This window comes from Coregonus clupeaformis, chromosome 19, assembly GCF_020615455.1.
Source record: "Coregonus clupeaformis isolate EN_2021a chromosome 19, ASM2061545v1, whole genome shotgun sequence".
Lineage (NCBI taxonomy): Eukaryota > Metazoa > Chordata > Actinopteri > Salmoniformes > Salmonidae > Coregonus > Coregonus clupeaformis.
This window is the reverse complement of record NC_059210.1, coordinates 46,600,090-46,625,491: the sequence shown is the minus strand read 5'-3', so window position 1 is coordinate 46,625,491 and position 25,402 is coordinate 46,600,090. Positions and strand designations below refer to the sequence as shown.

Here is a 25,402-nt window from a genome sequence, read left to right as displayed (position 1 = left end):
GCATTGAAGATGAAACGTGGCTGGGTCTTTCAGCATGACAATGATCCCAAACACACCGCCCGGGCAATGAAGGAGTGGCTTCGTAAGAAGCATTTCAAGGTCCTGGAGTGGCCTAGCCAGTCTCCTGATCTCAACCCCATAGAAAATCTTTGGAGGGAGTTGAAAGTCTGTGTTGCCCAGCGACAGCCCCAAAACATCACTGCTCTAGAGGGAGATCTGCATGGAGGAATGGGCCAAAATACCAGCAACAGTGTGTGAAAACCTTGTGAAGACTTACAGAAAACGTTTGACCTGTGTCATTGCCAACAAAGGGTATATAACAAAGTATTGAGAAACTTTTGTTATTGACCAAATACTTATTTTCCACCATAATTTGCAAATAGAATTCATTAAAATCCTACAATGTAATTTTCTGGATTTTTTTCTCATTGTCTGTCATAGTTGACGTGTACCTATGATGAAAATTACAGGCCTCTCTCATCTTTTTAAGTGGGAGAACTTGCACAATTGGTGGCTGACTAAATACTTTTTTTCCCCACTGTACATATTTACATATAAATACAAAAATTATCTCCCACTCTTTGCTCTGCGTCCACTCCAGATGCACACCACACACCCTCTCTTGCGCCCTACAAACCTCACCCACTTTCAAATGAGTTACAACTCGGTCCACACGCCCTGGTGCCACACTCTTGGCTCCCCTCTTCCTGCCACTGCAGCCATATCACAAAGTGAATCCACAACCTGCATTTTGAATGCCTTCAGGGACCACGCCTGCGGTTTCTGGGAAGGGGCCTTTGCAGGGTCCCCCACACAATGTACGCATTTATGATGGCAATGTTGAGCATCCCCCAAAACACATACTTCCACCATTTTCTGTGCATCCAGCATTGTAATAGCTGCTCAGTTGGGCAAGATGGTCAACCCTGCCCATTTTCTTGTTATAATCCATTACAAGCTCTGGAACAGATATAAGTTCCTAGCACTTTTAAAAACAACTCCAAAACCCTGTCACTTTAGGCCCAGGCTGTGAGGTACAAGGGTAAATGGTGGGACTTGGAGCAGACACACGCCATGGAAACATAGGCTCCCGTCTTGGGTGTGCTCTCCCTCTTCCCCTCCCTCTTCCTCTTCCTCCTCCTCTCCCTCCTTTCCCTTTGCTTCCTCCTCTCTCTCATCCTCTTCTTCCTCCTCATGTTCCTCTCCCTCCAGTCTACTCTCCCTCCTCTTCACCCTCCTCTTCCTCTCTCCCTCCACTCTCCTCTCTCTCCACTCCTCCCTCCTCGCTCCACATCTCCATCCCTCCAATCATCTCTAACTCCTCTTCCTCCCTGCTTTTTGCTGCTGAGCCCTGACTCTCCACATCACTTCCTTCGCTTTCACTGGCCTAGCTATTCCCCAAGTTTCACAGCATCAAACATCGACAACACCAAACATATATATATATCTACTGTTTACTTATTTCACTCACCTCGACATCATCACTTTTCAAAGTGCAAGGATATGTGCGAATCCGTATCACCAACCAACATAGATAAAGCGTCTTTCACAGTGAAAAGTAATGTCTGCTTTGGCGCTGTCATTTTCAGTAATTAAGTTTTTAAAAAAGTCAAATGACAGCATACCCTGTTTCCGGTTTCTGATTGATGACAACAGCTACGCGAATACGACAACAGGTTGTTAGCAAGTTCATTTTGCAATATTGACACAGATATTATTGTTAGAAAAACAAAGCCGTTCGTGGCTGCTATAGTAATTTAAAGAAAGGCTGTCGGTGGCTGCTATGGGTTCTAAAGGGATTTATTAAGTATCAAAACTAAATGTAATTGCAAAAATATACTTAAGTATCAAAAGTACAAGTATGAATCATTTCAAATTCCTTATTAAGCAAACCAGATGGCACCATTTTTATTTTATTTATTTATTTACGGATAGCCAGGGGCACACTCCAACACTCATCATCATTTACAAACGAAGCATGTGTATTTAGTGAGTTTGCCAGATCAAAGGCAGTAGTGATGAATTAAAAAAAATTCCTGCCCTGCTAAGCATTCAAAATGTAACAGTTACTTTTGGGTGTCAGGGAAAATGTATGGAGTAAAAATAACATTATTTTCTTTAGGAATGTAGGGAAATAAAAGTTGTCGAAAATATAAATAGTAGAGTACAGATACCCAAAAAAACGACTTTAAAAATGTGCTTAAGTACTTTACACCACTGCACATGCATGATGATATACAGTACAGTACATGCACAGATTAGTTCGACATAATGAAGTCAGTCATGTGTTGTCATGTTCATAGCAGAGATGAGCTCTGTGTATATCAGTCATTATTCTCCAACCTTAGGGGTTTCTCCCTTGATGTACACCCACACACACACACATTAGCCCTAAAAAACTTTAATTTGGCTTACTCCCTCTGCTCTCAGCGCTCTGATACATTTCAACAGTGTGTGTGTGTGTGTTTGTCAGAGGAGATTCAAAAATGATAAGTGAAAATAGAGGATGTGTAACCTGGGTTACCCACAATGCAAGGCTCTTTGTTACCGAGCCACAGCTAATATTAGTTTGAGTCACATGCTCTTACGCACTGTCACACAGGACATCCTGACCATGGATTAGGGATTTGAACAAATGGACAGTTTTTCTTAACGTTTAAACTGCCATTTTATTTGCGTTTTTCCATTAAAACAATTAATACAATTCCATTTGAATTCATAATGCAGCTGCGCTGCTGCCAGCGACGGCTTGGGTCTCACGGTGCGTCCCTTTCAGATGGTTAAGCATTGCACCTGTACTACCATTAGTGTACCTGAATTCCACCTCGCAAAGTTTGCATTTCACAACCTTCTCATTTAACTTCTCAAAGTATTGCCATACAGGACTTCCTTGCTGTCGCTTGCCTTTCTCTGCCATTTGTCCAACTATTAACGACTATGACGTAATGGTGGAGTGTCGACTCCAAAATAATTGATTCCTCGACTCCTTGCACGTCGACTCCGGGTGTCGACTCCCATTTCTGAGTGTCTAGATTCGATTCTGCAAAGTTTCTGTATTTTTGGAACGGAGGAGACTGATTAGTTGCCGTACTTCCGAGAACACTGGCATCTTTCATACGAGCTAGTGAGGGATGGAGTGAGAGGGGAAGGGCACAGTATAGGCTGGTAGGCCAGACAGTCAGAACCGTGCACTAGGCCTATCTATCGGCAATCAAAAGCTGTATCTCGCAATGGAATGCCTTGCAATGTCTTGCAACTTCAGTAAAGCAGGGCCTATCATCAATGAATAGGCTAGAATATTCTACACGCAACAGACTGAACGCACATTCATATCATTAGCGAAGAAAAAGAGCAGGTGAGCCAGCGCAAGGGAGAGAGAGGAGGGGGCTGGCAGAAAGAACCGAAATAACCATGTCTTGGTATTCTTTATCTCGCAATGTCTTGTCTTGTATGCCTTGTAAATTCACCAAAGTAGCCCAAAGTTTGCCTCTTCCTCTGGTTTTATTTAAATTACACAACTTTCCCCTATCATCTAGTTAGGCTATAACACGTAAAATGATATGTTTTGTGATAACTGCACTGTGATGAACATTTTGTGAAAAATATAATTGTAAAAAAAAAAAAATGTTACTATACCAATTTCGTTTGAACGCTCACACCCATACCATGGACCACTGCTGGAAATCAGCCTGAGACTGCGTTTTCCACTACCAACAACAATAAATTATGGAATTTATCATGGAAGAATGGTGTCGCGTCGCTCCAATAGAGTTCCAGACACTTGTAGAATCTATGCCAAGGTGCACAAGCTGTTCTGGCACGTGGTTGCCCAATGCCCTATTAAGACACTTTATATTGTAGGGTTGGGAAAATACCAGTATCGCAATACTCGTTAGTATCGTGGCAAGGAAACAAAACACAACCCCTTATTTTGGAAAACAGACAAATGTTGGAAACAAACATCATTATGTTGTCATCCAGAGTCACATTTATTTATTTACCAAGCTATTGCACAATATTTTACATACAGCAGGTTTTTAGAGGACCAAAGAGTTTGGTCTGCTTCGTGTTCATTTTTGCCAATACTGGTATCATCACAGCCCTATTATGTTGGTATTTCCTTTATTTTGGCAGTTACCTGTAAATTCCAGGCTGTGTGTGGATGACATTGCTCCACAAGAGACTTTGTAACGCCTATTCTGTGGTGGCCAGCGTTTATGACGTGTGTGTATGTGTGTGTCGTCACTCTGTTGCTGTCTTGGGGTCACATTCTTTTCTGGCAGCCATGCTCATATTGTCTGTGTGTGTTTACGTGTCTAAACAGGGTGTGTTGCTGGCCCTAGGGGAGTTTTGGGGCTGTCATTGCCCCCGGCTGCCCTGGGGCAGGGTATGTCCATCCGGGACACTTGACTTGAGCTGAAGCCAAACCCTACCAGAGCCTCCCGTTACCCCCTATCCCCTGCCCACCTCCAATCTCCTCAGACTGCCTCTTTACACTCCATCCCCAGCAACTCCCCCAACCCTCCAAGTCAGTCTCTCCTGCCCCCCCCCCCCAACCCCACACACACACACCACATGCCTCCCCGCCCCTTAACCCTTGTCTAAGCGCCCCCCTGCACTGCCTCCCCAGCTCTCCTCACCCTTTAGCCTCCCTTGAAGTGTAGGAATCGGTCCCAGACCAGTAGTAGTGAGTGACCTGTCCCCTGCTCTCTGATCAGGGTGTGATGGTGGTAAAGCGTAGAGGCAGATTAAGCCATTAGTCAGGAGGCGCCAGGGACCCAAAGCTGTTATATGGACCACTGACCCACACTGAGACGGAGAACTCCTCTCTTTCTCTTGTGTGTGTCTTTCTCTCTCCTTCTATGTACCCTATTTCTCCCTATGACCTCTCTCTTTCTTTCTCTCTCTCACCCTCTCTCGCCACCCCTTTTCCCTGACTATTTTTACCCCCTACCTCTCTCCCTTCACTGTACCTCACTCTCTCTCCCTCTCTCCCTCACTGTACTCCTTATTTCTCCTCAACACTCTCTTTGTACTCTCTTCTCTCTCTCCATCAATCCTCCTCTTCCCCTCCCCTCTCTCTCCCTGTGTTATTGGCCAGGCTGTATTTCTTCATTAGGGGTGGTGGTGGTGGGAGTGGGGGCATCCCAGGGGACGTTAGAGTACATTCATTCTCATCAGAACAGGAGAGCAGAGTGGCACAGAGTGGAGCAGAGCCGAGGAGAGTCTGTGAGCTGTGAATGGCACGGGGCAGCTGTCTGATACTACCAAATCAAATCAAATTTTACTTGTCACATACACGTGTTTAGCAGATGTTATTGCGGGTGTAGCGAAATGCTTGTGCTTCTAGCTCCGACAGTGCAGTAATTAACAAGTAATATCTAACAATTTCACAACATATACCCAATACACACAAATCTAGTAAGGAATGGAATTTAAGAATATATACATATATGGACAAGGAATGACAGAGCGGCATGGGCTAAGATACAGTAGAATATTGTAGGATAGAATACAGTATATACATATGAGATGAATAGTGAAAGATATGTAAACATTATTAAAGTGACTAGTGTTCCATTTCTTAAAGTGGCCAGTGATTTCAATAGGCAGCAGCAGCCTCTAATGTGCTAGTGATGCTAGTGATACCGCAACTATATTAGAGAACTGTCACGATTTTCTGAGGAAGCGGACCAATGCGCAGCGTTGCGAGTGAACATGATGACTTTATTATTTAAAGCAACCACGAAGAAAACAACAAATGACGATACGTGAAGTTCAAAATACTGATACAAACTAACAGCAACACGGAAACAATAACCCACAAAACAAAGGAGAAAACACACAGAATATATATGGCTCCCAATCAGAGATAACGAGCCGACAGCTGACACTCGTTACCTCTGATTGGGAGTCATCGACCAATCACCACATGACACAAACAAAATGAAACTCACCCATCCCCAACACCACCAAATGAAATACACCCAACACAAGAAAATGAACAACCCTGGCTCAATATAAACGTCCATAGAGCCAGAGTGTTACAGTACCCCCCCCTAAAGGTGCGAACTCCGGGCGCACCAACATCAGGACTAGGGGAGGGTCTGGGTGGGCGTCTGTCCATGGTGGCGGCTCTGGCCCCGGTCGTGATCCCCACCCCACCACAGTCACAACCTGCTTCGGTAGCCTCCTCCCAATGACCACCCTCCACCTAACCCCACCTGGACTACGGGGCAGTACCGGACTAAAGGGCAGTACAGGACTAAGGGGCAGCACCGGGCTAAGGGGCAGCACCGGGCTAAAAGGCAGCACCGGACTAAGGGGCAGCACCGGACTAAGGGGCAGCACCGGGCTAAGGGGCGGCACCGGGCTAAGGGGCGGCACCGGACTCAGGGGCAGCACCGGACTAAGGGGCAGCACCGGGCTAAAGGGCAGCACCGGGCTAAGGGGCAGCACCTGACTAGATGGCGGATCCTGGCTGGCTGGCTCTGGCGGATCCTGGCGGGACGGCTCTGGCGGATCCTGGCGGGACGTCTCTGGCGGATCCTGGCGGGACGGCTCTGGCGGATCCAGGCTGGACGGCTCTGGCGGATCCAGGCTGGACGGCTCTGGCGGATCCTGGCTGGACGGCTCTGGCGGATCCTGGCTGGACGGCTCTGGCGGATCCTGGCGGGACGGCTCTGGCGGATCCTGGCGGGACGGCTCTGGCGGATCCAGGCTGGACGGCTCTGGCGGATCCTGGCGGGACGGCTCTGGCGGATCCTGGCTGGACGGCTCTGGCGGATCCTGGCTGGACGGCTCTGGCGGATCCTGGCTGGACGGCTCTGGCGGATCCTGGCTGGACGGCTCTGGCGGATCCGGGCTGGACGGCTCTGGCGGATCCGGGCTGGACGGCTCTGGCGGATCCTGGCTGGACGGCTCTGGCGGATCCTGGCTGGACGGCTCTGGCGGATCCTGGCTGGACGGCTCTGGCGGATCCGGGCTGGACGGCTCTGGCGGATCCTGGCTGGACGGCTCTGGCGGATCCTGGCTGGGCGGCTCTGGCGGATCCTGGCTGAACGGCTCTGGCGGATCCTGGCTGAACGGCTCTGGCGGATCCTGGCTGGACGGCTCTGGCGGATCCTGTCTGGCGGAAGGCTCTGGCTGATCCTGTCTGGCGGAAGGCTCTGGCTGATCCTGTCTGGCGGAAGGCTCTGGCTGATCCTGTCTGGCGGAAGGCTCTGGCTGATCCTGTCTGGCGGAAGGCTCTGGCTGATCCTGTCTGGACGGCTCTGGCGGATCCTGGCTGGATGACGGATCTGGCTGCTCATGGCTGGCTGACGGATCTGGCTGCTCGTGGCTGGCTGACGGATCTGGCTGCTCGCGGCTGGCTGACGGATCTGGCTGCTCATGGCTGGCTGACGGATCTGGCTGCTCATGGCTGGCTGACGGATCTGGCTGCTCATGGCTGGCTGACGGATCTGGCTGCTCATGGCTGGCTGACGGATCTGGCTGCTCATGGCTGGCTGGCGGATCTGGCTGCTCATGGCTGGCTGACGGATCTGGCTGCTCGTGGCTGGCTGACGGATCTGGCTGCTCGTGGCTGGCTGACGGATCTGGCTGCTCATGGCTGGCTGACGGATCTGGCTGCTCATGGCTGGCTGACGGGTCTGGCTGCTCATGGCTGGCTGACGGATCTGGCTGCTCATGGCTGGTTGACAGATCTGGCTGCTCATGGCTGGCTGACAGATCTGGCTGCTCATGGCTGGCTGACGGATCTGGCTGCTCATGGCTAGCTGACGGATCTGGCTGCTCATGGCTGGCTGACGGATCTGGCTGCTCATGGCTGGCTAACGGGTCTGGCTGCTCATGGCTGGCTGATGGTGCTGGCTGGGCGGCTAGCGGTGGAGGCGGACCCCAGCCTCGGATTGCAGTCATCACCTCCAGCAGGACGGCTCCCATCCGCATGAGCCGCTCCTGCCGGTCACGAACCCGAGCCTCCAGTCCAGCATAGGCTGCGTCGGCTCCTGCTGATTCCATAGCAGGTGTATGATTCTGTCTGGCGGACGGCTCTGAAGGCTCATGGCAGACGGAGCGGCTTTGCAGGCTCAGTACAGACGGGGCGGCTTATGCAGCGCTTGGCAGACGGGCAGTTCAGACGCCCTAGGGCAGACGGCAGACTCTGGCCGGCTGGCGACGCACATCGTGGACCTGGTGCGTGGAGTAGGAACAGACCGGTCCGTACAGAACACCCACCACTGGCCTTAACTGGGGATCAAGAACGGACCGGACCAGACTGGGAACACACTTCAGTCTCTCATGCCGTGCCACAACAACTTCCCTCCTTCCACTCGCCAATGGCTCCCGTACTCGTTAGCCTTCTCTCCTTTTCTCCCTGTGGCAGCCTCCTGCTGCCCAGCTGCCCAAGCCATGTGCCCCCCAAAAATTTCTTGGGGTTGCCTCTCTTCCACGGGCTTCCAGCCTCGCCTTCGCGCTGCCTCCTCGTACCACCTCCTCTCGGCTTTGGCTGCCTCCAGCTCTTCACGAGGGAGGCGATATTCTCCCGGTTGTGCCCAAGGATCCTTTCCGTCCAATAACTCTTCCCATGTCCCGACCTTAGGAGGCGTCCATAACTCCTGTGTAGGTAGGTCCTGTTGCCGCTTGTTACGCTGCTTGGTCCTTTTGTGGGTTTTTCTGTCACGATTTTCTGAGGAAGCGGACCAATGCGCAGCGTTGCGAGTGAACATGATGACTTTATTATTTAAAGCAACCACGAAGAAAACAACAAATGACGATACGTGAAGTTCAAAATACTGATACAAACTAACAGCAACACGGAAACAATAACCCACAAAACAAAGGAGAAAACACACAGAATATATATGGCTCCCAATCAGAGATAACGAGCCGACAGCTGACACTCGTTACCTCTGATTGGGAGTCATCGACCAATCACCACATGACACAAACAAAATGAAACTCACCCATCCCCAACACCACCAAATGAAATACACCCAACACAAGAAAATGAACAACCCTGGCTCAATATAAACGTCCATAGAGCCAGAGTGTTACAAGAACACTTGTCTTCAGTCACAACAAACACACACATTTCTACCCTGTGTGTGTGTGTGTGTGTGTGTGTGTGTGTGTGTGTGTGTGTGTGTGTGTGTGTCTGTCTGTGTGTGTGTGTGTGTGTGTGTGTGTTTGTTCCAGCTCCCATCCCTGTATGGCCAATAAAGTCCTGTGTTAATGATCATTGGACAGAGCCCAGCAGCACACAGAGCCAATCACCTCCTCCAGGCAGGTTATCATTGATGTCAGAGATCAGGCCAGAGGGGGCTAGTTACACTAAATATACAATACACTCATCTCTCCCTGTTTGGTACTTAACACCCCCGCTTGACCAGCGCTAAGATAGCAGTTAGACCGGGCCAGCAGCAGGAGGGCCATTAAAGACCTTCATTAGACCGGTGGTTATGAAGATGAGACCCTGGGCTAGGAACTGATGTCTGCTCTTCTTCTTCTGAGGAGGAGGGGTTATGAGCTCTCAGAGATACACATTAAGGACAAGTGCTCTCGCCTAACTGGTGGTCTGGCTTTAACTAGTGGTCCCTCTTTAACCGACCTGTAAAATCACCAACAGTTTTTTGGACAATTTGGATCTATGAAAGGTTTGTTGATATCTAACTGAAAGAGGTCTTACATACAGATGTCCTTTCTTAATTTGACCAGTTTCTCACAGCAGGAAAAGAATCCTGCAGCAACAGCAAATGTGAATTATTATGTGGATTATAATTAATGGACATTTTTGTAGGGGTTGATTCATTTTTTGTTAGGGCAAATCAAGTCTGGAATTAAAACATATATATACAGTGGGGAGAACAAGTATTTGATACACTGCCGATTTTGCAGGTTTTCCTACTTACAAAGCATGTAGAGGTCTGTGATTTTTATCATAGGTACACTTCAACTGTGAGAGACGGAATCTAAAACAAAAATCCAGAAAATCACATTGTATGATTTTTAAGTAATTCATTTGCATTTTATTGCATGATATAAGTATTTGATCACCTACCAACCAGTAAGAATTTTGGCTCTCACAGACCTGTTAGTTTTTCTTTAAGAAGCCCTCCTGTTCTCCACTCATTACCTGTATTAACTGCACCTGTTTGAACTCGTTACCTGTATAAAAGACACCTGTCCACACACTCAATCAAACAGACTCCAACCTCTCCACAACGGCCAAGACCAGAGAGCTGTGTAAGGACATCAGGGATAAAATTGTAGACCTGCACAAGGCTGGGATGGGCTACAGGACAATAGGCAAGCAGCTTGGTGAGAAGGCAAACACTGTTGGCAGAATTATTAGAAAATGGAAGAAGTTCAAGATGACGGTCAATCACCCTCGGTCTGGGGCTCCATGCAAGATCTCACCTCGTGGGGCATCAATGATCATGAGGAAGGTGAGGGATCAGCCCAGAACTACACGGCAGGACCTGGTCAATGACCTGAAGAGAGCTGGAACCACAGTCTCAAAGAAAACCATTAGTAACACACTACGCCGTCATGGATTAAAATCCTGCAGCGCCACGCAAAGGTCCCCCTGCTCAAGCCAGCGCATGTCCAGGCCCATCTGAAGTTTGCCAATGACCATCTGGATGATCCAGAGGAGGAATGGGAGAAGGTCATGTGGTCTGATGAGACAAAAATAGAGCTTTTTGGTCTAAACTCCACTCGCCGTGTTTGGAGGAAGAAGAAGGACGAGTACAACCCCAAGAACACCATCCCAACCGTGAAGCATGGAGGTGGAAACATCATTCTTTGGGGATGCTTTTCTGCAAAAGGGACAGGACGACTGCACCGTATTGAGGGGAGGATGGATGGGGCCATGTATCGTGAGATCTTGGCCAACAACCTCCTTCCCTCAGTAAGAGCATTGAAGATGGGTCGTGGCTGGGTCTTCCAGCATGACAACGACCCGAAACACACAGCCAGGGCAACTAAGGAGTGGCTCCGTAAGAAGCATCTCAAGGTCCTGGAGTGGCCTAGCCAGTCTCCAGACCTGAACCCAATAGAAAATCTTTGGAGGGAGCTGAAAGTCCGTATTGCCCAGCGACAGCCCCGAAATCTGAAGGATCTGGAGAAGGTCTGTATGGAGGAGTGGGCCAAAATCCCTGCTGCAGTGTGTGCAAACCTGGTCAAGACCTACAGGAAACGTATGATCTCTGTAATTGCAAACAAAGGTTTCTGTACCAAATATTAAGTTCTGCTTTTGTGACGTATCAAATACTTATGTCATGCAATAAAATGCAAATTAATTACTTTAAAATCATAGAATGTGATTTTCTGGATTTTTGTTTTAGATTCCGTCTCTCACAGTTGAAGTGTACCTATGATAAAAATTACAGACCTCTACATGGTGTAAATAGGAAAACCTGCAAAATCGGCAGTGTATCAAATACTTGTTCTCCCCACTGTATATATATATATATATATATATATATATATATTATTTTTTTATTATTTTTTATTACACACATTAGAAGCCTTTTAAAACCATTTAAAACCAATTTTGTAGTGTATTCAAAATTCTCTGTGACAACGGAGTGATCAAATTAAGATGGTACAGCTGTACATATGTTCTGGACTGGGACTGGGACTTGGAGTGGGGCTGGGACTGAATACTTAAGATACATAAACCCCTTTCCAAGGTGACTGTTGAGTTCCCAGGCTGCAGCAGCAGTGCAGTAATACCTAGCAATACAAAACAATACACACATAATCCAAAAAGAAAAAATAAATAAATAAAGAATTATCAAAACTGAATATTAATATACACTCACCGGACAGTTTATTAGGTACACCAATCTAGTACCAGGTCGGACCCCCCTTTACCTACAGAACAGCCTGAATTTTTCGGGGCATGGATTCTACAAGTCAGAAACGTTCCACAGGGATGTTGGTCCATCCTGATGCGATGGCATCACGCAGTTGCTGCAGATTGGACAGCGGTACACCTCCACCACCACCAGCCTGTACCGTTGACACCAGGCATGAACTCATGCTGCTTACGCCAAATCCTCTGCCATCAGCATGACACAACAGGAACCGGGATTCGTCGGACTAGGCAATGTTTTTCCAGTGTTGGGGATCGCGTGCCCACTGGAGCCGCCGCTTCTTCTTGTTTTTAGCTGATAGGAGTGGAACCCGGTGTGGTGGTCTGCTGCAATAGCCCATCCGTGACGAGGATCGACAAGTTGTGCGTTCCAAGATGACGTTCTGCATACCACTGTTGTACTGCAACGTTATTTGTCAGTTTGTGGCCCGCCTGTTAGCTTGCACGATTCTTGCCATTCTCCATCACCATCTCTCATCAACAAGCTGTTTTCGCCCACAGGACTGCTGATGACTGGATATTTTTGTTTGTTGCACCATTTTCGGTAAACCCTAGACACTGTCGTGCATGAAAAGCCCAGGAGGCCGGCCGTTTCTGAGATACAGAATCGGGCGCACCTGGCACCAACGATCATACCACACTCAAAGTTGCTTAGGTCACTCGTTTTGCCCATTTTAACGTTTAATCGAACAGTAACTGAATGCCTCGATGCCTGTCTGCCTGCTTTATATAGCAAACCACGGCCACGTGACTCACTGTTTTTAGGAGCAATCCATTTTCGTGAATGGGGTGGTGTACCTAATAAACTGGCCGGTAAGTATAAGTGTGTGTGTGTGTGTGTGTGTGTCTGTGTGTGTCTGTGTGTGTCTTATATATATATATATATATATATATATATATATATATATATATATATATATATATATATATATATATACAGTGGGGGGAAAAAAGTATTTAGTCAGCCACCAATTGTGCAAGTTCTCCCACTTAAAAAGATGAGAGAGGCCTGCAATTTTCATCATAGGTACACTTCAACTATGACAGACAAAATCAGGAAAAAAATCCAGAAAATCACATTGCAAATGCAAAATACAAATTATGGTGGAAAATAAGTATTTGGTCAATAACAAAAGTTTCTCAATACTTTGTTATATACCCTTTGTTGGCAATGACACAGGTCAAACGTTTTCTGTAAGTCTTCACAAGGTTTTCACACACTGTTGCTGGTATTTTGGCCCATTCCTCCATGCAGATCTCCTCTAGAGCCCCAAAGCATGATGTTTCCACCCCCATGCTTCACAGTAGGTATGGTGTTCTTTGGATGCAACTCAGCATTCTTTGTCCTCCAAACACGACGAGTTGAGTTTTTACCAAAAAGTTATATTTAGTTTCATCTGACCATATGACATTCTCCCAATCCTCTTCTGGATCATCCAAATGCACTCTAGCAAACTTCAGACAGGCCTGGACATGTACTGGCTTAAGCAGGGGGACACGTCTGGCACTGCAGGATTTGAGTCCCTGGCGGCGTAGTGTGTTACTGATGGTAGGCTTTGTTACTTTGGTCCCAGCTCTCTGCAGGTCATTCACTAGGTCCCCCCGTGTGGTTCTGGGATTTTTGCTCACTGTTCTTGTGATCATTTTGACCCCACGGGGTGAGATCTTGCGTGGAGCCCCAGATCGAGGGAGATTATCAGTGGTCTTGTATGTCTTCCATTTCCTAATAATTGCTCCCACTGTTGATTTCTTCAAACCAAGCTGCTTACCTATTGCAGATTCAGTCTTCCCAGCCTGGTGCAGGTCTACAATTGTGTTTCTGGTGCCCTTTGACAGCTCTTTGGTCTTGGCCATAGTGGAGTTTGGAGTGTGACTGTTTGAGGTTGTGGACAGGTGTCTTTTATACTGATAACAAGTTCAAACAGGTGCCATTAATACAGGTAACGAGTGGAGGACAGAGGAGCCTCTTAAAGAACAAGTTACAGGTCTGTGAGAGCCAGAAATCTTGCTTGTTTGTAGGTGACCAAATACTTATTTTCCACCATAATTTGCAAATAAATTCATAAAAAATCCTACAATGTGATTTTCTGGATTTTTTTTTCTCAATTTGTCTGTCATAGTTGACGTGTACCTATGATGAAAATTACAGGCCTCTCTCATCTTTTTAAGTGGGAGAACTTGCACAATTGGTGGCTGACTAAATACTTTTTTACCCCACTGTATATATATACAGTGAGGGGAAAAAAGTATTTGATCCCCAGCTGATTTTGTACGTTTGCCCACTGACAAAGACATGATCAGTCTATAATTTTAATGGTAAGTTTATTTGAACAGTGTGAGACAGAATAACAAGAAACAAATCCAGAAAAACGTCTGTCAAAAATGTTATGAATTGATTTGCATTTTAATGAGGGAAATAAGTATTTGACCCCTCTGCAAAACAAGACTTAGTACTTGGTGGCAAAACCCTTTTTGGCAATCACAGAGGTCAGACGTTTCTTATAGTTGGCCACCAGGTTTGCACACATCTCAGGAGGGATTTTGTTCCACTCCTCTTTGCAGATCTTCTCCAAGTCATTAAGGTTTCGAGGCTGACGTTTGGCAACTCAAACCTTCAGCTCCCTCCACAGATTTTCTATGGGATTAAGGTCTGGAGACTGGCTAGGCCACTCCAGGACCTTAATGTGCTTCTTCTTGAGCCACTCCTTTGTTGCCTTGGCCATGTGTTTTGGGTCATTGTCATGCTGGAATACCCATCCACAACCCATTTTCAATGCCCTAGCTGAGGGAAGGAGGTTCTCACCCAGGATTTGACGGTACATGGCCCCGTCCATCGTCCCTTTGATGCGGTGAAGTTGTCCTGTCCCCTTACCAGAAAAATACCCCCAAAGCATAATGTTTCCACCTCCATGTTTGACGGTGTGGATGGTGTTCTTGGGGTCATAGGCAGCATTCCTCCTCCTCCAAACACGGCGAGTTGAGTTGATGCCAAAGAGCTCGATTTTGGTCTCATCTGACCACAACACTTTCACCCAGTTCTCCTCTGAATCATTCAGATGTTCATTGGCAAACTTCAGACGGCCCTGTATATGTGCTTTCTTGAGCAGGGGGACCTTGCGGGCGCTGCAGGATTTCAGTCCTTCACGGCGTAGTGTGTTACCAATTGTTTTCTTGGTGACTATGGTCCCAGCTGCCTTGAGATCATTGACAAGATCCTCCCGTGTAGTTCTGGGCTGATTCCTCACTGTTCTCATGATCATTGCAACTCCACGAGGTGAGATCTTGTATGGAGCCCCAGGCCAAGGGAGATTGACAGTTATTTTGTGTTTCTTCCATTTGCAAATAATCGCACCAACTGTTGTCACCTTCTCACCAAGCTGAGTTGTAGCCCATTCCAGCCTTGTGTAGGTCTACAATCTTGTCCCTGACATCCTTGGAGAGCTCTTTGGTCTTGGCCAAGGTGGAGAGTTTGGAATCTGATTGATTGATTGCTTCTGTGGTTCTGTGGACAGGTGTCTTTTATACAGGTAACAAGCTGAGATTAGGAGCACTCCCTTTAAGAGTGTGCTCCTAATCTCAGCTCGTTACCTGTATAAAAGACACCTGGGAGCCAGAAATCTTTCTGATTGAGAGGGGGTCAAATACTTATTTCCCTCATTAAAATGCAAATCAATTTATAACATTTTTGACATGCGTTTTTTCTGGATTTTTGTTGTTGTTATTCTGTCTCTCACTGTTCAAATAAACCTACCATTAAAATTATAGACTGATCATTTCTTTGTCAGTGGGCAAACGTACAAAATCAGCAGGGGGATCAAATACTTTTTTCCCTCACTGTGTGTATATATATATATATAGTGCCAGTCAAAAGTTTGGACACACCTACCCATTCCAGGATTTTTCTATTTTTTTAAACAATTTTCTACATTGTACAATAATAGTGAGACATCAAAACTATGAAATAACACATATGGAATCATGTAGTAAGTGCAGTCCCAAAAACCTTCAAGTGCTATGATGAAACTGGCTCTCATGAGGACCGCCACATGAATGGAAGACCCAGAGTCACCTCTGCTGCAGAGGGTAAGTTCATTAGCGTTACCAGCCTCAGAAATTGCAGCCCAAATAAATGCTTCACAGAGTTCAAGTAACAGACACATCTCAACATCAACTGTTCAGAGGAGACTGTGAATCAGGCCTTCATGGTCGAATTGCTGCAAAGAAACCACTGCTAAAGGACACCAATAAGAAGAAGAGACCTTCTTGTGCCAAGAAACACGAGCAATGGACATTAGACCGGTGGAAATGTGTCCTTTGGTCTGGAGACCAAATTGAAGATTTTTGGTTCCAACCGCTGTCTTTGTGAGACGCGGTGTGGGTGAATGGATGATCTCCGCATGTGTAGTTCCCACCATAAAGCATGGAGGAGGAGGTGTTATGGTGTGGGGGTGCTTTGCTGGTGACACTGTCTGTGATTTATTTAGAATTCAAGGCACACTTAACCAGCATGGCTACCACAGCATTCTGCAGCGATACAACATCCCATCTGGTTTGGGCTTAGTTGGACTGTCATTTGTTTTTCAACAGGACAATGACCCAACACACCTCCAGGCTTTGTAAGGGCTATTTGACCAAGGAGAGTGATGGAGTACTGCATCAGATGACCTGGCCTCCACAATCCCCGACCTCAACCCAATTGAGATGGATTGGGATGAGTCGGACGGCAGAGTGAAGGAAAAGCAGCCAACAAGTGCTCAGCATATGTGGGAACTCCTTCAAGACTGTTGGAAAAGCATTCCAGGTGAAGCTGGTTGAGAGAGTGCCAAGAGTGTGCAAAGCTGTCATAAAGGGTGGCTATTTTGAAGAATCTCAAATATAAAATATATTTTGATTTAACACTTTTTTAGTTACTACATGATTCCATATGTGTTATTTAATAGTTTTGACGTCTTCACTAATATTTTACAATGTAAAAAATTGTAAAAATAAAGAAGAAACCTTGAATGAGTAGGTGTGTCCAAACTTTTGACTGGTACTGTTATATATATATATATATATACAGTTGAAGTCAGAAGTTTACATACACTAAGTTGACTGTGCCTTTAAACAGCTTGGATAATTACAGAAAATGATGTCATGGCTTTAGAAGCTTCTGATAGGCTGATTGACATCATTTGAATCAATATGAGGTGTACCTGTGGATGTATTCCAAGGCCTACCTTCAAACTCAGTGCCTCTTTGCTTGACATCATGGGAAAAACAAAAGAAATCAGCCAGAAAAATAATTGTAGACCTCCTCAAGTCTGGTTCATCCTTGGGAGCAATTTCCAAATGCCTGAAGGTACCACGTTCATCTGTACAAACAATAGTATGCAAGTATAAACACCATGGCACCACGCAGCCGTCATACCGCTCAGGAAGGAGAAGCGTTCTGTCTCCTAGATATGAACGTACTTTGCTGCGAAAAGTGCAAATAAATCCCAGAACATCAGCAAAGGACCTTTTGAAGATGCTGGAGGAAACAGGTACAAAAGTATCTATATCCACAGTAAAACGAGTCCTATATCGACATAACCTGAAAGGCCGCTCAGCAAGGAAGAAGCCACTGCTCCAAAACCGCCATAAAAAAGCCAGACTACGGTTTGCAACTGCACATGGGGACAAAGATCGTACTTTTTGGAGAAATGTCCTCTGGTCTGATGAAACAAAAATAGAACTGTTTGGCCATAACGACCATCGTTATGTTTGGAGGAAAAAAGGGGTATTCTTGCAAGCCGAAGAACACCATCCAAACCGTGAAGCAGGGGGTGGCAGCATCATGCTGTGGGGGTGCTTTGCTGCAGGAGGGACTGGTGCACTTCACAAAATAGATGGCATCATGAGGAAGGAAAATTATGTGGATATATTGAAGCAACATCTCAAGACATCAGTGAGGAAGTTAAAGCTTGGTCGCAAATGGGTTTTCCAAATGGACAATGACCACAAGCATACTTCCAAAGTTGTGGCAAAATGGCTTAAGGACAACAAAGTCAAGATATTGGAGTGGCCATCACAATGCCCTGACCTCAATCCTATAGAAAATGTGTGGGCAGAGCTGAAAAAGCATGTTCGAGCAAGGAGGCCTACAAACCTGACTCAGTTACACCAGCTCTGTCAGGAGGAATGGGCCAAAATTCACCCAACTTATTGTGGGAAGCTTGTGGAAGGCTACCCGAAACGTTTGACCCAAATTAAACAATTTAAAGGCAATGCGACCAAATACTAATTGAGTGTATGTAAATTTTTTACCCACTGGGAATGTGATGAAATACATAAAAGCTCAAATAAGTCATTCTCTCTACTATTATTCTGACATTTCACATTCTTAAAATAAAATGGTGATCATAACTGACCTAAGACAGGGAATTTTTACTAGGATTGAATGTCAGGAATTGTGAAAAACAGAGTTTAAATGTATTTGGCTAAGGTGTATGTAAACTTCAGACTTCAACTGTATATATATACAGTGGGGAGAACAAGTATTTGATACACTGCCGATTTTGCAGGTTTTCCTACTTACAAAGCATGTAGAGGTCTGTAATTTTTATCGTCTTTGGAGGAAGAAGAAGGATGAGTACAACCCCAAGAACACCATCCCAACCGTGAAGCATGGATGTGGAAACATCATTCTTTGGGGATTATTTTCTGCAAAGGGGACAGGACGACTGCACCGTATTGAGGGAAGGATGGATGGGGCCATGTTTCGCGAGATCTTGGCCAACAACCTCCTTCCCTCAATATGAGCATTGAAGATGGGTCGTGGCTGGGTCTTCCAGCATGACAACGTCCCGAAACACACAGCCAGGGCAACTAAGGAGTGGCTCCGTAAGAAGTATCTCAAGGTCCTGGAGTGGCTTAGCCAGCCTCCAGACCTGAACCCAATAGAAAATCTTTGGAGGGAGCTGAAAGTCCGTATTGCCCAGCGACAGCCCCGAAACCTGAAGGATCTGGAGAAGGTCTGTATGGAGGAGTGGGCCAAAATCCCTGCTGCAGTGTGTGCAAACCTGGTCAAGACCTACAGGAAATGTATGATCTCTGTAATTGCAAACAAAGGTTTCTGTACCAAATATTAAGTTCTGCTTTTCTGATGTATCAAATACTTATGTCATGCAATAAAATGCAAATTAATTACTTAAAAATCATACAATGTGATTTTCTGGATTTTTGAAATTACAGACCTCTACATGCTTTGTAAGTAGGAAAACCTGCAAAATCGGCAGTGTATCAAATACTTGTTCTCCCCACTGTATATATATACAGTGGGGGAAAAAAGTATTTTGTCAGCCACCAATTGTGCAAGTTCTCCCACTTAAAAAGATGAGAGAGGCCTGTAATGTTCATCATAGGTACACATCAACTATGACAGACAAATTGAGAAGAAAAAAAAATCCAGAAAATCACATTGTAGGATTTTTAATGAATTTATTTGCAAATTATGGTGGAAAATAAGTATTTGGTCACCTACAAACAAGCAAGATTTCTGGCTCTCACAGACCTGTAACTTGTTCTTTAAGAGGCTCCTCTGTCCTCCACTCGTTACCTGTATTAATGGCACCTGTTTGAACTTGTAATCAGTATAAAAGACACCTGTCCACAACCTCAAACAGTCACACTCCAAACTCCACTATGGCCAAGACCAAAGAGCTGTCAAAGGACACCAGAAACAAAATTGTAGACCTGCACCAGGCTGGGAAGACTGAATCTGCAATAGGTAAGCAGCTTGGTTTGAAGAAATCAACTGTGGGAGCAATTATTAGGAAATGGAAGACATACAAGACCACTGATAATCTCCCTCAATCTGGGGCTCCACGCAAGATCTCACCCCGTGGGGTCAAAATGATCACAAGAACGGTGAGCAAAAATCCCAGAACCACACGGGGGGACCTGGTGAATGACCTGCAGAGAGCTGGGACCAAAGTAACAAAGCCTACCATCAGTAACACACTACGCCGCCAGGGACTCAAATCCTGCAGTGCCAGACGTGTCCCCCTGCTTAAGCCAGTACATGTCCAGGCCCGTCTGAAGTTTGCTAGAGTGCATTTGGATGATCCAGAAGAGAATTGGGAGAATGTCATATCGTCAGATGAAACCAAAATATAACTTTTTGGTAAAAACTCAACTCGTCGTGTTTGGAGGACAAAGAATGCTGAGTTGCATCCAAATAACACCATACCTACTGTGAAGCATGGGGGTGGAAACATCATGCTTTGGGGCTGTTTTTCTGAAAAGGGACCAGGACCACTGATCCATGTAAAGGAAAGAATGAATGGGGCCATGTATCGTGAGTTTTTGAGTGAAAACCTCCTTCCATCAGCAAGGGCATTGAAGATGAAACGTGGCTGGGTCTTTCAGCATGACAATGATCCCAAACACACCGCCCGGGCAACGAAGGAGTGGCTTCGTAAGAAGCATTTCAAGGTCCTGGAGTGGCCTAGCCAGTCTCCAGATCTCAACCCCATAGAAAATCTTTGGAGGGAGTTGAAAGTCCGTGTTGCCCAGCGACAGCCCCAAAACATCACTGCTCTAGAGGAGATCTGCATGGAGGAATGGGCCACAATACCAGCAACAGTGTGTGAAAACCTTGTGAAGACTTACAGAAAACGTTTGACCTGTGTCATTGCCAACAAAGGGTATATAACAAAGTATTGAGAAACTTTTGTTATTGACCAAATACTTATTTTCCACCATAATTTGCAAATAACTTCATTAAAAATCCTACAATGTGATTTTCTGGATTTTTTTCCCTCATTTTGTCTGTCATAGTTGACGTGTACCTATGATGAAAATTACAGGCCTCTCTCATCTTTTTAAGTGGGAAAACTGGCACAATTGGTGGCTGACTAAATACTTTTTTCCCCCACTGTATATAGTGTTTTCTGGCTGTGGTGATACAGAGGAGGCCAGGCCTCTGAGGAACACTGTCTTCTTATTAACCATCAAACCTGTTCTCTGGCTGTATTAAGGGTCTTGACTTCCAAGTCACTGATGCTGGTCACATTTTAGGTAGTGGTTTTGGAGTTCAATCTAATGATGACTTCTTACTTTGGGTTAAACACTGGGGTTAAGACTTTTTTAATGATACTGTATATAGCACAGTAGTATATGATTTGCATACGTAAGCATTCTGTAGTTGGTGTGGACTGAGTGTGACTCTCAGTAATAAACCCTGTGTGTGCTGTGTGTTAGGAGGCCTGAAGGTGAACGTTCACTCCAGTCCTCTCTAACAGTGTTATAGGGAAGACTCATTAGAGCCAGGCAATACAATTCACACATTAATTTTCTAGCATCCAGTTTTTAATGAATCCAGCAGGCTGTCTTAAACACAGGGTACACAAACTGCCCTGGGCCTCATAATTAATTATAATGGAAGAAATAAAAAAATTGGTGAGGTGTGTTTGGATTGTTCGCCTGTGTTACTGTGGCTTCGAGCTCGCTGAAGCGGTGCTGTCACCGACAAGGATCTCTCACAGCCCGACATGGCAATCTCCACTTTCTCACACACACACACACACACACACACACACACACACACACACACACACACACACAGAAGAAGAAGTGTGTGTGTGTATGGTGGGTTTGATTGTATGGAAGTGTGTGCGTGTATATCACTGAGGTATAATAAGAACTGGAGACTGCGTCCAAGATGTCGACCTTTGTTTTCTAACGTTCGCGTACGCCGATTCATGGACCGTCTATATCCAGGTTGCATCCGGTTTATACGGACCAACATCGCATGCGCACTAGCACTCAGTGTGCACATGGAGCAGCGTGAGCAGCGACGACGTCATCACGTCATCCAAAAACATGTCAGACATTGGATGAATTTAAAATGTTAATATCTTTGGCTGTGAGTGATGGAAAAACAATCGGCCTCAGCTACAATTATTTGAATTATTAAATTGATGTTTTGTGCACAAAGGTGATGACTAAAGTGTCTTATTAGGAATCTATGTGGCTGTCTATGGAATTTGTCTCCCTTGGCCTGGCGTCAGTTAAACCACAGTACCGAAGCAAAACTGTAAGAGCAGTCAAAACAGTGCTTCTAGACCGGAACTCTAGTCCCTTGGTGTGGAGTCTGTTTGTGTTTGTGAACAGAGCCCCAGAACCAGCTGGCTGATAGGACTTCTCTAGGTTCATCTCTTTGTAGGTGAGGCTTTGTGGTGGAATGTGTGGGTATTGCTTCCTTTTAGGTGGTTGTAGAATTTAACAGCTCTTTTCTGGATTTGGATAACTAGCGGGTATAGTCCTAATTCTGCTCTGCATGCATTGTTTGGGGTTTTGTGTTGTACACAAAGTACAATGCAAAACCTCACAGCCATAGAGGGCAATGGGTTCTATAACTGATTAAAGTATTTTTTGCCAACCCCCCTCTCTCTCTCCCTCCCCTCTCTCGCTCTCTCTCTCTCCCCCTCTCTCCCTCCCCCTCTCTCTCCCCGCTCTCAGGTTGATATGATGACTATTCCAGGTGTTGGTTGTTTCTGTTGGCTGGTGTCCAACTGTATTCAGTATCTCTCAGTCAGACCATGGGGGAGTAAGAGAGGAAGCCCTCTATACAGTATACATACAGTATATCATATCACTAATACCCTGTCTCTAGCAGCTGCACACAGGAATAGCACACCTCTCTCCTTCCCTCCTGTCTTCCCCTCTCCTTCCCTCATCTCCTGTCTTCCCCTCTCCTTCCCTCCTCTCCTGTCTTCCCCTCTCCTTCCCTCCTGTCTTCCTCTCCTTCCCTCCTGTCTTCCCCTCTCCTTCCCTCATCTCCTGTCTTCCCCTCTCCTTCCCTCATCTCCTGTCTTCCCCTCTCCTTCCCTCCTCTCCTGTCTTCCTCTCTCCTTCCCTCCTGTCTTCCTCTCCTTCCCTCCTGTCTTCCCCTCTCCTTCCCTCCTCTCCTGTCTTCCCCTCTCCTTCCCTCCTCTCCTGTCTTCCCCTCTCCTTCCCTCCTCTCCTGTCTTCCCCTCTCCTTCCCTCCTCTCCTGTCTTCCCCTCCCCTTCCCTCCTCTCCTGTCTTCCTCTCTCCTCCCCTCCTGTCTTCCTCTCTCCTTCCCTCCTGTCTTCCTCTCCTTCCCTCCTGTCTTCCCCTCTCCTTCCCTCCTGTCTTCCCCTCTCCTTCCCTCCTGTCTTCCCCTCTCCTTCCCTCCTGTCTTCCCCTCTCCTTCCCTCCTGTCTTCCCCTCTCCTTCCCTCCTGTCTTCCCCTCTCCTTCCCTCCTGTCTTCCCCTCTCCTTCCCTCCTGTCTTCCCCTCTCCTTCCCTCCTGTCTTCCCCTCTCCTTCCCTCCTGTCTTCCCCTCTCCTTCCCTCCTGTCTTCCTCTCCTTCCTTCCTGTCTTCCCCTCTCCTTCCCTCCTGTCTTCCCCTCTCCTTCCCTCCTGTCTTCCCCTCTCCTTCCCTCCTGTCTTCCCCTCTCCTTCCCTCCTGTCTTCCTCTCCTTCCCTCCTGTCTTCCCCTCTCCTTCCCTCCTGTCTTCCCCTCTCCTTCCCTCCTGTCTTCCCCTCTCCTTCCCTCCTGTCTTCCTCTCCTTCCCTCCTGTCTTCCCCTCTCCTTCCCTCCTGTCTTCCCCTCTCCTTCCCTCCTGTCTTCCCCTCTCCTTCCCTCCTGTCTTCCTCTCTCCTTCCCTCCTGTCTTCCCCTCTCCTTCCCTCCTGTCTTCCCCTCTCCGTTCCTTTCCTTCTCCACCACTCTTTCCTTCTCTCTAGATCTCTGTTTACAGTGTCGAGAATAGGTCACAGTACCTATACCTTGTAATACTGGCCCTCAGTGTCTCATTGCTCTGTATGTCCCTTTCCTTTCCCCGTAGGCCGCTCCACATCCTGATATGTAACGCAGCGGTGTGTACCCAGCCCTGGCGTCTGACGGAGGATGGCCTGGAGTCCACCTTCCAGATCTGCCACATAGGTCACTTCCTGTTGGTACAGTGTCTACAGGAAGTGCTGCGACGCTCCGCCCCCGCCCGTGTGGTGGTGGTGTCCTCCGAGTCACATAGGTCTGTATTCACTGACTAAACAAATATTATTTATAACCACTACCTAACCCCCTAAACCATAAGCCCTACCCTCACACTTACACTATATGTAATCATCTAAATCAAGACAGAACTGAATATGAGGACTTAGTTTGTACTGTTTGTGGTTGAACCCCTGCTAAAAGATGCTGACTTCTTCTTCTACGGGCCAGTCATAGGAGCAGGTCAGCGTACTGTACACTGTCTAACATGACAGGCCCTCTCACTGTAAACTAACTCTCAGTGTGTATTAAATCAATCAAATGTTCAATCAAATTTACTTATAAAGCCTTTTTACATAAGCAGCCTAAAGAAACCTAGAGACGAACCAGGCTCTGAGTGTTGGCCAGTCCTTTTCTGGCTGTGCCGGGTGGAGATTATAAGAGTACATGGCCATTAAGGCCAGATTGTGCTTCAAGATGTTTAAACGTTCATAGATGACCAGCAGGGTGAAATAATAATCACAGTGGTTGTAGAGGGTGCAACAGGTCAGCACCTCAGGAGTAAATGTCAGTTGGCTTTTCATAGCCGAGACAGCAGGTGTGGTAGAGAAGAAGAGATGGTTGAAAACAGCACGTCCGGTGAACAGGTCAGAGTTCCTCACCTCTGGGCTCGCTCTAAACCACACACACAAATAAAATGTGTTCATGGTGCATACACCATGAACACAGAGAGAGAGAGAGAGAGAGAGAGAGAGAGAGAGAGAGAGAGAGAGAGAGAGAGAGAGAGAGAGAGAGAGAGAGAGAGAGAGAGAGAGAGAGAGAGAGAGAGAGAGAGAGAGAGAGAGAGAGAGAGAGAGAGAGAGAGAGAGAGAGAGAGAGAGAGAGAGAGAGAGAGAGAGAGAGAGAGAGAGAGAGAGAGAAGAGAGAGAGAGAGAGAGAGAGAGAGAGAGAGAGAGAGAGAGAGAGAGAGAGAGAGAGAGAGAGAGAGAGAGAGAGAGAGAGAGAGAGAGAGAGAGAGAGAGAGAGAGAGAGAGAGAGAGAGAGAGAGAGAGAGAGACCTATTAAACACATGATGTATGGACTTATCAACTAGCCTGTATCTGTCCATATGTATACAGTGATCTCCAGCTGCTACAGTATGTTGTCCCGTTTATATCAGAGGCAGTCAGGTATAGCCCCTGCTTCTCCTCAGACTTGACTGCCCTTGACCAGCAGTGTACTGCATTAGCATCGAACAGCCCCTGCGATATGCAACTTTTCAGGGAAGTCAGGAACCAATATACACAATCAGTTAGGAAAGCAAAGGCTAGCTTTTTCAAACAGAAATTTCCATCCTGTAGCACTAACTCCAAAAAGTTTTGGGACACTGTAAAGTCCATGGAAAATAAGAGCACCTCCTCCCCACTGCACTGAGGCTAGGAAACACTGTCACCACCGATAAATCTACAATAATCGAGAATTTCAACAAGCATTTTGCTACGGCTGGCCATGCTTTCCACCTGGCTACCACTACCCCGGCCACCAGCTCTGCACCCTCA

At 46.5% G+C, this 25,402-nt stretch overlaps 1 protein-coding gene across 1 annotated transcript in view; it reads left to right on the top strand.

The window, feature by feature from the left end:
* wwox (WW domain containing oxidoreductase) overlaps window positions 1–25,402 on the top strand; it is a 226,984-nt gene that overhangs the window by 71,460 nt on the left and 130,122 nt on the right. The window contains exon 7 of the mRNA XM_041837941.2: window positions 23,719–23,904. Within this exon, the coding sequence (XP_041693875.1) occupies window positions 23,719–23,904 (186 nt within the window). The remainder of the gene's footprint in view (window positions 1–23,718; window positions 23,905–25,402) is intronic.